At 32.2% G+C, this 12626-nt stretch overlaps 1 protein-coding gene across 7 annotated transcripts in view; it reads left to right on the top strand.

Moving 5' to 3' along the window:
- LOC138715323 (serine-rich adhesin for platelets-like) overlaps positions 1-12626 on the top strand; it is a 1148033-nt gene that overhangs the window by 1091771 nt on the left and 43636 nt on the right. For all 7 annotated transcript variants that reach the window (XM_069848108.1, XM_069848110.1, XM_069848109.1 and 4 more), the window contains 2 exons: positions 5127-5355; positions 10445-10606. In XM_069848108.1, coding sequence (XP_069704209.1) covers positions 5127-5355; positions 10445-10606 — 391 coding nt within the window. The remainder of the gene's footprint in view (positions 1-5126; positions 5356-10444; positions 10607-12626) is intronic.

Raw genomic sequence — 12626 nt, 5'->3', positions numbered from 1 at the left:
CTGACACTTTAGCACACATTTCACTGACACTATAGAACACATTTCATTGACGCTATAAATTATCACTGATCGGAACTGTTCACTGCACTGTAAAACCATAACTTCACTGACTCACCTCGCTTCACTGATACAATAGTTCAAATAAGTCAAATAATTGCATTCTTATGCATACTTATAAACAGAACTACATTTAAACTAAACATTTCTAGTGTAAGGCCCTCTTACACGCTATTTTTAAATAATTTACAATTCAAACCAAGGAAGTAAACTCGTCAGGCTAGATAAATACATGCCACCTTAAAAAATTAAGTGTTGAATGTCACCTTAATTTTAATTTTCACTTTATACACAACTCTTTAAATTATTCTTGAATCTCCTTAAGGAAGGACAGCCCTCAAAGACCGCTGCAGGTAGGTCATTCCAATCATTTATAGTTCTATTTAAAAATGAGAATTTACCTACATCCGTTTTCTGTTTCCTACATTTGATTTTAAAATCATGATCGTTCCTACCATAGTACGTTGGCTTTTCTAACCGAGCCGTTATGTCTACCCATGCTTTCTGACCTAGATGTGCTCTATACAATGATGTTATTCTAGTTTTCCTACGTCTGTTTTCCAAAGTTTCCCATTTAAGTTCTTTTATCGTATCGTTCCCATCTTCTCTTTTACCTTTAACAAATTTAGCTGCCCTATACTGGATTCTTTCTAAGGAATTTATCTGATATATTCTATAGGGATCCCAACACGTAGTTCCGTATTCCATTAACGGTCGCACTAATGTTAGATATGCTATTTCCCTCGATTTGGGGCTAGCCTTTCTCAAGATTCTCATAATAAAGTGAAGTGCCCTCCATGCTTTGCCTGTAACATTATCAACATGTTACAGACAAATTACCCAAGCATTACCTGAAAAGTGTTTATTTTGCTTTTTTTCATAGCATATTAAAGTATGAAATCCTTGTGTGGGGAAACAGTAATAAACTGAATGAAGTCCTATTGATTCAGAAAAAAGCAATAAGAATTATTACAGAAGTACCAAGCACATTACATTATGGGCAAGGTAGAGTATTGACCAGCCGCTGAAGGAATATTGCACACTTTTATCACTGCCAATGTGGCGCTATAAACCAATCTTCAACACTTTTATCACACCCACAACACATTTCAATTCTTATTGTACTATATATATTATGGATTTATCACTACATTAACACATTTAAATCTAATTATTATTGAAGGTCGCCATATTCTCTTCCTGGCATTATGATGAAATACAATCCACTTCCACTAGATGACTCACGACATGAGTAGCAGGGTTGGTAATACATCCAAACGAAATGATACTAGACTTGAGGAATGTTACTACAGGTGTGTAGTATTATGTGACAGGTTAGGTTAGGTTTGATTAGGTGTGTAGTATTATTATTATTATTATTATTATTATTATTATGTTGGTGACACTGAAACCCACTGTCACATTAAGGAAATATGGCCATAGTCTTAATTCTCGCATGACGAGTTTTATATATAAGTAAGGTACTGTCCGTTACTCAGGAGAAGACGAGTGGAAAGAATGTGACCTTCTTGACTATCGCTGCTGATTATTATAAACATCGCTCAGATAAGCATCCCAGTAGCCTGGTTATTACTCGTACAGGAAACTGAGTACAGTAACAATGCGTATGGAAATTAAAGCTAAGTTGAACAGAAGGAGACCTAATGTTTCCACTTACTGCAGTACAAATATTGCACATGTTGTCGTACGTTATCTGTTCACATCCCTTCCTCCTCAGTCCACTCTTGTCTTCTCCTGAGTCACCGACAGTACGTATTTAGGGCAGGTTGGGTGAGCATACAGCACTCCCAGTGATCACATTAGTTTCTAATAATTGAATGCTATAAATCCAAGGCATTTTCAAGATACCAGTATTTTAGCAAGTTCCTATAGTAATAGTAATTTATTCACCATAAAGATTATTACAAATCATGGCTTCTTCAATCTTATTTCTAGATCTTAATCTAGTTTCTGATTATACTATAGATATATTTATGAATTTGTAACTTTGTTATTGCAGGACATTTGACACGATTTAAGAAGAATTGCAACTAAGATAGTATAATGATAATAATAATAATAATAATACCAATAATAATAATAATAATAATAATAATAATAATAATACCAATTATTTATATTCAAGTGTTAAAAGTAGTGTACGAAAGATTCAACATGAATAATAATAATAATAATAATAGAAATGTCCTTAATAGCAATAACGATCTATATGCCTTCACAATTACATATTTAGTACGTTCATGCAAGGTCTAAAGACATAAATTCCTCTATGCCATATGATGCAGCAGCACCTTGTTGACTTTCTAAATTTCTTTTGTTTACTACTTATTATGGAGCTTGGAATTTTGTTATACATGTTTATGCCTCTGTGTAAAATACTTTAAAGACTTGTGGTAATTCTATGAGTGGATAAATGGATATGACTTGATGTTCTCGTTTGATACATGTGGTAGTTTGAATTCAATTTGAATTTTGCTTTGTTTTTATGTGTGAAAGACACTGTTTCTAGAATTTATATACAAAGCGACCTTATAGGCATTGTACTTGTTTCATAATTTTTACAATTTTCTTCTGTAGCTTAAAAATTTCCGTAATTTTGCGTGTTGCGCCCCATAATGGTATGTGGCCGGAACATAAGTATGGTAACTTTCACCCACATTATACTCATAAACCACTGTTCATACAGGAGTCCATATTAACAGTTGTTAACGAATATATTCTTGAACGCCTTCTGTACCAGTACATAAAGAAAAATCTTTATGATGTCACCAGTAGGATGGATAAACATGAGTAAAATAAGTACTCGTAATAAAGAAAAACTAGACATACCTACCATATTGCAGACTATCTGAAGTTAAAAGCAGTCCTTATATCTTGAGCTGTAAGGTGTTTAACATGTTACCACAAAAAGCACAGGAAGTGTCACTAGACAAATTGGAAGTAAAAGTGAAAACGTGGCTTCTTAGAAACTCATTCTGTGCAAGAATATTTTGAATTAGGAAATCAAGCTCTACTGATTTTTTAAGTTTCTTTCTCTCATTTTTATTATTATTTTTTTAATATATGGTATGAGGAGTTTCTCGTAAATTGTTATGTAAGTTAATTCTTGTCTTACTGTATGTAAACAGAGAGTATCAAATATTATTTGGGATCAATGAGTTCTAATTTTCATCTAGATGATATAGGCCTACTTTTGATTATCTTGACTCTCGATTATAAACTCAAAGGAGAATTTTGGGATCAGTTTGTTTTGTCTTTAGTGGTGTATGTTATACAATACTGCGGAGAAATTTTAATTACTTCACCTTTCATAAACGAAATAGAATATGTTCAAAACCAAGCTCTCAGACTCATTACTGGTGGAATCAAAACAACTCTAATAGATTCTATGAGATTCCTCACTAATATTAACAGCATCAAAATGACAATAGAAGAAAAAGCACTGATTCAATATGAAAAACTTATCAGATTACCAGGAAACAATTTGCATTCATACAGTCCTCTCTGTAGATTAAAAACTCAAAAAAGTTTCATATCAATTGTTCAAGAATTAAAACAGAAAATCAATATCCCGAATTTAAAAGAAAACCTACAAATTAAACCAAACCCTTTAACTCTATTAAATATAGAATATAATCTAAATTTAACAGAAGAAATACTAAAATCAGAAGTAAACACTGAAATACTAAAACAATTGTCTTTAGAGACAATTAATATTAGGTACCCTCCACAAAACTGGCTTCATTTATACACTGACAGATCCTTGATCTCCAGAGAACAAGGTGCCGGTGCAGGTGTTACGTGCTGTCTCTTCTCACTTTATAGATCTCTTGGGTATGGAACAACAAGTTTTGATGGAGAAATCATTGCAATAAGTGAAAGTCTCAGGAATCTTCTATGCCACATCAATAAATTTAAAAATGCAGTTATATTGTCAGACTCCAAAGCAGCTATTCTATCAATAGTCTCTAAACACACACCTTCATCTCAAACAGCAGAAATAACTAAAATGCTCTCTCAATTAATAACACTCAATAAAAGAATTGTATTTCAATGGATACCATCCTATTGTGGAATCCTGGGAAACGAGAATGCGGATGCTTTAGCAAAGAAGGGCAGCACTGCTACTTACAGACCTGTTACTAAATCTACGTATTACTCTGTGAAAAGATTTATTAAATCTACATACTTAGACTTCAACAAACAAAATTTGATAACACAATCTGAAGGGAAAAAAATGGAACTCTTTGCATCAAAATCCACAGTTAATTCCCGATTTACCACGAAAATCGTCTGTAGCTGCATTTAGATTGGCAACAGGCCATGATTGTTTGGCCAAACACCTGCATAGAATTGGAATATATCAGTCCCCTAACTGCCCATTGTGCAACTCAAACCAAGAAATGGATTCGGAACACCTCAAAATCTGTGCTTCAGTGGCTGGCCATGATAATATCTTTGAAAAATATTGGAGTGCAAGAGGTCAAATGACTTTATTGTCAAACGCCTGGCATTAGAAAACAACAACAACATATTTTAGTACGATAATTTTACACTTGTATTTTGACAATGTCAATAGCTTTTCCTATGACGACAGTTAATAAATACTATACTATACTATACTATTGACTCAGTGACATGAACCATAGAGTCACAATGTGAGTCAGGGATGACTTATTCAATTCCAATGACTACTAGAATTATACTGCCTAACCACAGATGTCTATGTAATAATGGTCCTGTTCTACACTATGAGAGACCATGCTTCATGAACTATCAATTCTTAGCAATAACCTGTATCCTTATGCATTCTATTAGTTCACGTTCTATTTTCAGAATTTTTTCTTTCAAAATTATTTAAGTTCTTTCAGTGAAATTGTATATCTCTGAGTGAAACAAATAGTTATATACTTGCAACTCGAGTAATTTTATTACAGCCTCAAGGTCGCTTAAAAGAATACTAACATGCGTAACATTTTAGCATATATCTCTTCCATTTTGTCTCCTCACTCGTATTACAATTGTGTACTGGGATTATCTATTCACAGACGATCGTGACCATTGCGCCCTTTCCGTTTCCTGAGCTACCGGAGTTGAGGGACAAGTATCTGTACAACATCACTCCCTGGACTCACACTGTGTCCACGGCTGCGCGGAGGGGTCTCAGACTCTTCTACTCAGATGATGATGATGACGGTACAGACGAGGACGACGAGAAAATAGCTGTTGCTGCTGCGTATGGCATTTCAGCTGTCTTCAGGTCTCCCAAGAGAAGAGGTATACATGACTACAGGCATTTTCAAATTCAGTTCCGCCTCATGATTGTATTTTGTTATATTTATTTACATTCCGTGGTATTCGTACATTGCTTCACAGCTAGAATATGGAACATGTCAAACGAAAAAAAAAAATCTTAATAGTACTATAAAGTCTTAATTATATTCACAGTCTAGTTGAAATACATACAGAAGATTTCATGTTGAAGTTTGCCGATAAGCTATTAATGTTTGACTATAATTATATGTGTACAAAACTGCCTTTGCTTATCATAAAATAAATAAATTTTCATTAACGTTTTCGATACATGTGTATCATCTTCAGATGTGAAATGTTAGAGTGATATGATGAAAACCTTGCCTATTAGATGGAACTTAATGTAATTTTCGGGTCATATTAGTGTGATTGCTTGGACTTAACTTAGGTTGATCTATGATATACATGCTATGTTAGGTTAAATCACTGCGAGTCATATGATATGATCTAAAATATAAAATAAAACTGTTTAAGAATTGTAACCACTATTAGCGTAGTTATTAAAATGTGAACGCTTTGTATAAACACTTTAGAAGTTTAAATCCCTTTGAACATGTGTTGGCTGTATTTGCCGATTTAAATCACTGCAAGTCATGTGATATGATCTAAAATATATAAAAAATTAAAACTGTTGAAGAATTGTAACCACTATTAGCGTAGTCATTGAAATGTGAACACTTTGTAAAATCACTTTAAAAATTATAATCACGTTGAACATATGTTGGCTGTATTTGCCGATTTAAAGTTCGTTGAATAGGGCAGTTTCTGTTGATCTTGATGTTTGACGTTGAACTGAAGCGCAGTGTCGTTTTGTCACTAACATGTTTATATTTTGTTAAAATGCGTGTAGTTAAGACGTTTCATCCAATTGTAGTTGATGAAATTGATGTAAATCATAGATATATTACTGATACAATATGGAGGTTGTCAGGTCCATAAATTTAGTACAGCCTGGCGTGTCTGTAACAATGTAAATAAATTTTAATAAATTGATTTGAAAATTTAGCTGGTATTGTATTAATTTTGGTTAAAACTGCTTGGGGTAATGGCTATTACGAAAGAAAATTAACTTACGGCATGACATGTGTTGGTCTGCTTGTGCTTGATGCTGGGCTGGTACTAAAGTGATGGACTTGCTCACAGTATTTTTTAAGTTACGTTATTTAGTACCGGAAGTGGAGGGGGGATTGGTGGGACCTGTGTGTGCATTTGTTTGGGCGGGAATAATTTGAATAAATTGAAGAGTGGATTATTTGTGTTGGCTATTTGTTCATTTAGAAGGGGTTTTCCTGAGTTGTATTCTTTTATGATGTGAAATTGTTCAGCAGTTTCTATTGTGGGGTCATTTGTAATTTTTAGTATTTTCAAAGTTTCATTGATGTTTGCTAGTTCATGATTTTCATCTATGAGATGCTGTGCGAATTTGGATCTGTTTCTATTATGAATGAAATCGGAGGTATGTTCACGAAATCTTATTTTAAAATTGCGCCGGGTCTGTCCTATGTAAGTTTTGGTGCAATTTTTGCAACTTAGCTGGTATATGCCGCTGTTTAAGACGGGTTCATTATTGTTGGTGTTATTGGGAATTATGTTGTTGAGTTTGTTGTTGGTACGGGGGGCTATATTGATGTTTTGTTTTTTAAAAAAGTTACTGAGTTTATTTGAAATCTTGCCATAATATGTTAGGCTATGCCATTATTTTTTGTTTTGTGTTTTCTCGGGTTGTAGTGTTGTAAAATCTTTTTTATGTAATTTTGTTTTTCTCTTTTGTATTAAGCTGTTGATTAGTTGTTTTTCGTATCCATTTTCAGAGGCTATCTGTTTTATGTAATTGAGTTCTTTATTGTAATTGTCTTTATTTAGCGGAGTTGTGAGTAATCTGTCAATAAGGAAACGGAATTTACTAATTTTATGTGTGGTGGGATGTATTGAATGTTTGTTTATAGAATGTGTTGTTGTTGTTTGCTTCCTGTATATGTTAAATGTAATTGTTGGGGGTGCTATTGTTATATTTAGATCTTAGAAGTTAAGACTGTTCTTATTACTTTGTTCTAATGTAAATTTTATGTTTCGATGCCATTTATTGAATTCATCTAGTATTTGACTGTCTGTGTTTTGGGTGTTTTTGTATATTATTATTGTGTCATCGACGTATCTTGCGTAGATGCTGAAATTGAACTTGTTGTTTAAATTACTTATATGTTTGTTTTCTAGGTCTTGTAGGAATATGTTAGCTAGGTATCCAGATAAGGGGTCACCCATGGCTAATCCTGTTGATTGGGTGTATATTTTATTATCAAATTTGAAATAATTTTGTTTTAGTGATGTTTTTAGTAATTGGGTTATTTGTTGAATTAGATTGTTGTCTAATTGGGCTTCATTAAGTTTTTTGATAATAATGTTGATGGTTTCATCTATTGGTATGTTAGTGTATAAGTTTGTGACATCTAGTGAAAGTATTTTGGTGTTGTTCGTAGTTTTTAGTTTTTGGAGTTTTTTTTATGATTTGTTTCGTGTTGATAATGGTATATTGGGTGTCTTGAATGATGTTATTACTTAAGAATTTGTATAAATATTTATTAATTTTATAATTTGGGGCTTCTCTGCAATGCACTATTGGTCTCATTGTCATTTCTTTTTTATGTGTTTTAGGAAGTGTTTTTAAGCTGGGTGCTTTGGGGTTCTTCATGATGAAATTTTGGGTTTTATTTTTTGGTATAAGATCAGGTGCATTTTTTATAGCGGTTATTATTTGTTTTTGGTATGTTTCTGTAGGGTCTGATTTAACTTCCGTGATCTGGTTGCTGTTGAAAAATGCGTTGGTTTTGTCTATATATTCTGTTTTATTCATCAATACTACTGCATCATTTTTGTCTGCTTTTATGTGTAAAATGTTGTTTTCTTTTAGTTTTTGTTTTAATTGTTTTAGTTCTTTGTGTTGATTTTTGGCTATTTTAAACTCTTTTTTGGTGGTTGGGTTTTTTGCATACTTTTCTATTATTTTAGTGGTGCTGTATTGTAGGAATTCTTTGTTTTCATGTTCACTATTCAGTATGATATGTTGGGTTTCTATTGCTGTATTTTCTATTACTTTTTTAATATTGCTTGGTGGATAGTTCTTAAACAGTTTTATTTTATATTTTAGATCATATCATATGACTCGCAGTGATTTAACCTAACATAGCATGTATATCATAGATCAACCTAAGTTAAGTCCAAGCAATCACACTAATATGACCCGAAAATTACCACATTAAGTTCCATCTAATAGGCAAGGTTTTCATCATATCACTCTAACATTTCACATCTGAAGATGATACACATGTATCGAAAATGTTAATGAAAATTTATTTATTTTATGATAAGCAAAGGTGGTTTTGTACACATATAATTATAGTCAAACATACAGAAGAGTTTTACAATATAGTCTACTAGTACGACACAAAGTATTAGTATCGATACCAGAAATATTCATGAAGTGTTGTTGAATGTCATGAAATCACCTACAGAATAGAAGGCGTGATAAATTAGGTACTTCCTTAATTTGGCCCTAAATAATCTTATATTTTGAGTTTCATTTTTCATATCCATAGGGAGGCTATTAAAAATTTTTGCTGCCATATAACGCACTCCTTTTTGATAGCATGATAGACTTGCCATGAAGTATGAAAGTCATTTTTTGACGCATATTTATGCTATGAACTGTTAAATTAGTAACAAAGTTTTAATGATTACATACTAGGAAGATTATTAGTGAAAAAATATACTGACAAGCTATGGCATTATTTGTAGTTATTTTTAAATAATCCTATACCATTCCCTAGATTTGGCACCTACTATTATTCTAATTATGTACTCTTTTTGATTTCACTAACTTAACAACACCAGTACCTAGGCAGCAAATTTATACTATCTAGGCACCAGTTGCTTTGTCGCTTGAATTCTAACATTTCCATCAGTCAGTTTTTAAATCTCCAAATCTCAAACATCGATGAATTGCACTTCTAGTATGTTCGTTCTTAGACATATTATGTGAAACTTGTTGTGAATAAAGATGAAATGGGGCACGTTATTGGTTAAATTCTATTGTTCCATTATTTCCGTAGCAATTATCTCTATAAGCTTACAGCCTCTATAGTTGGACAGGAATTTTTAATTTTAGGACCACATTCTTGTACGGTGTCATACTCAAATGGATATTAATTTTACTTATATTTTCCTTTATATAGGATTAGTTTGATTTAGAATTACTTTGAGAAGACTTTATAGAATCTAGTAAGTCGGACCTATCAATTAACTTTAATAAAACAGAATACCTGTTGATCAGTACAGGCAACCCCACAACTGTAATTGTTAATAACAACATAAAATCAAAAAGTGATCCCATTAAAATGTTGGGAATGATTGTCTGGAAACAGGGCATTCATGACGGAGAAATGCTATAAAAATTTGCCCAAAGTAATAAGGTAATTAGTTGACTACATTTAGTGGTGGGACCTTACTTATAAAAAAGAATAACAAGCAAATAGAATAGACAATGGAAGAATCAGTTGCGAAATATGGATAGTAAAGGGAGGAATTAAGAAACTGATCACCTGTAGGAAAAGTCATGAGTTTTTCAATTGGACAAAATTATCAATGAGGTAATACGGAGAAGGATAATGGCTAAGGAAAGTGTAGTAATAGTGTCGAGAAAAGAGAACTGAAATGGTATAGTCATCTTGTAAGAAAAAAGACGACATTCGGCCAAGAAAGTCTATGAATGGAAACACTAAATGTACGTAAAAAAGAAAATACAGAACCGAAATATGGTACTGAAGAAAAAAAAGACATCCTACATGCCATGAAAATCCAGGATCTAAAAGTGGAAAACACGATGGTTTGGAGATGTTGGGATTTGGAAATAGAAAAATAGCTATAGAGTTTATTTTTATGCGTGTTCCTTCCTTTTGTGTTATTTTGTTGTTTTTGTATATTGTGTTGTAATTTTTCCCTTATTTTAGCTTACTTGCCTTTTTAATGGATAAGACATTGTGATTTCATTTGATTCTAGATTCCATAACCCGAGCACCATCACCGTCTTCTTCCTTGTCGGCCATCAACTATGCTCCCACCCCTCCAGACAGGGACCGTCTCGCTCTAGATATTTCTGCACTGAAGCAGCAATATGCCAAACTGAGGGAGAGGCAAAGACAGGCACACATTATTCTTACAGGTAACACTTCCTTGTTTCTCTTATTTATGTGCATCGTATATGATGCCTTTTATTTCTCAAAAGCCTTACACACTTAAGACATTTCATCTATACATTTGTATACAGTACTGGCATTTGTTATCAATTTCATTTGTTTCCAGTTAACCTACATAATCATACCTTTCACTTAATGGAATAAAATATGTGCAAAAGTTATTTATTGTTGAACTAAATTGATTTATTCAGTGTATACTAAAATATAATGAAGAATTAAAAAAATTAAATTTCGAAAAAAACAAAGATGCCTGGCTATTTATAGAATATAATATGACAAAATAAAATTATGATGGTAGAGAACAGAGTACAATTCTATAAATCTGAAAGAGAGTGATCAGTTTTTAAAGCATGATAAAATCCTCACAATAGCTTCCTATGGAAGTAAATAAAATAAAAAATTTACAACACAAAGCCTTTCTCTAAATAAGAGAAATCCAAACAAACATTACCTATTCCCTGTTCTGTGGCCATTATCCTGTTGAGATTTCTGATGTTTGTATATAAATTAAAAAAAAATGTTAATTTAAAGTGAGAAAAACCCTAGAAATTTTGTTAAAAATATGGAGCAAAACTGTAGAAAGATGATAATGGTGATAATCATAGAAGAAAAGAAAAATAAGACGAAAAAGATGATGATGATGATGATGATGATGATGACCATGACCATGACCATGACCATGACAATTGACAACGAAGACAATGACAGCAGCTACAGCGATGATGACGATGAAATGTTTATAAACATATGAATTTAGAATCGTCCAATAGGGATTAAAAAAGAATGCTATTGATGAACTGAAATAATACAGTAAGTTTTAAGGGAAATTCAGAAAGAATATTATATAACAATAATTGGGATTCTATATTTCTCTTTTGCTTCGCGAGTTTTGAGAAGTCCAGTCAATATCCATTTTGTTAGTGTTGTCAACCTGGTATGTTTCACATGCAGATAGCAATGCACGAGCATCCTACTGCGTAAAAGTTCCTCATTGTTCCCACAATTATTGTTGCTTATATTATTATAGTTGCTATTTTCTTTTTCATTTGTAGTTAACATCAGATTTAATGTGCTGGTAAATGCTGTTATTTTCATATGTTTCCTTATGTGTTATTGTTGCTGATGATTGATTGAATAACTCACAAAGAACAATGTTATTCATACATTCAAAGAGAAAGTAATTTTTATATTACTTCGTTATAGTCTCATAGGTGCCGTCTACATCAAAAGTACCACATTTTATTAATTGAAATGTGTACAGAAATATTTTCATACAATTCGTAGGTACCTGTTTATCAAATATGCACAATTTTCTTAACACAAATTTTATCAACTTAAATCATTTAATAGTTGTTACTTAAAATATAATGTAACAAGGAAGTTAAATTCTTTACATCCTTCAGAAGACTACTCACTTTCATTCGAATCTGAATACTTTTTTTTTACTTCACTTGACTGCTTTATAATTATGGTATCTCTCTTTCATGAAGAAACTAATTAAGATTTCATTTCAAACCTTAAACGTAATTTACTTAGTCCAGTCTAGTTCCGGATACGAGATTTTGTCAGATAATTGAATAAGTACCGGTATATACAAAAGAAAAAAAAAAAAAAGTTAGTATTTCATGGTGCCAAAAGTTGAAACTGCAGCCATATGAAGCTTATTTCTCTATCACTTGCTCATAACTGAATAAACATAAAAACTGTTGATTTTCCTTATTAAAACACATCATACAACATAAATAATACACTAATAGGTTCGAATACGAACTTCCTAATATGGCAACATTGACGGCCTGAACATAACTAAATAAACATAAAAACTGTATGGATTTTCCTTATTAAAACACATCACATAATACAAATAATACATTAATTTTAGGTTCGAATATTCATTGAAAATGAAAGTTCGTGTGAACTTCCTAATGTGGCAACATTGATGGCCCGAACATAACTAGATAAACATAAAAACTGAGTGGATTTTCC

Source organism: Periplaneta americana, chromosome 15 (genome assembly GCF_040183065.1).
Source record: "Periplaneta americana isolate PAMFEO1 chromosome 15, P.americana_PAMFEO1_priV1, whole genome shotgun sequence".
Classification (NCBI taxonomy): Eukaryota; Metazoa; Arthropoda; class Insecta; order Blattodea; family Blattidae; genus Periplaneta; species Periplaneta americana.
Note: the sequence above shows the minus strand (reverse complement) of the source record. Positions and strands in the feature narration are given on the sequence as shown.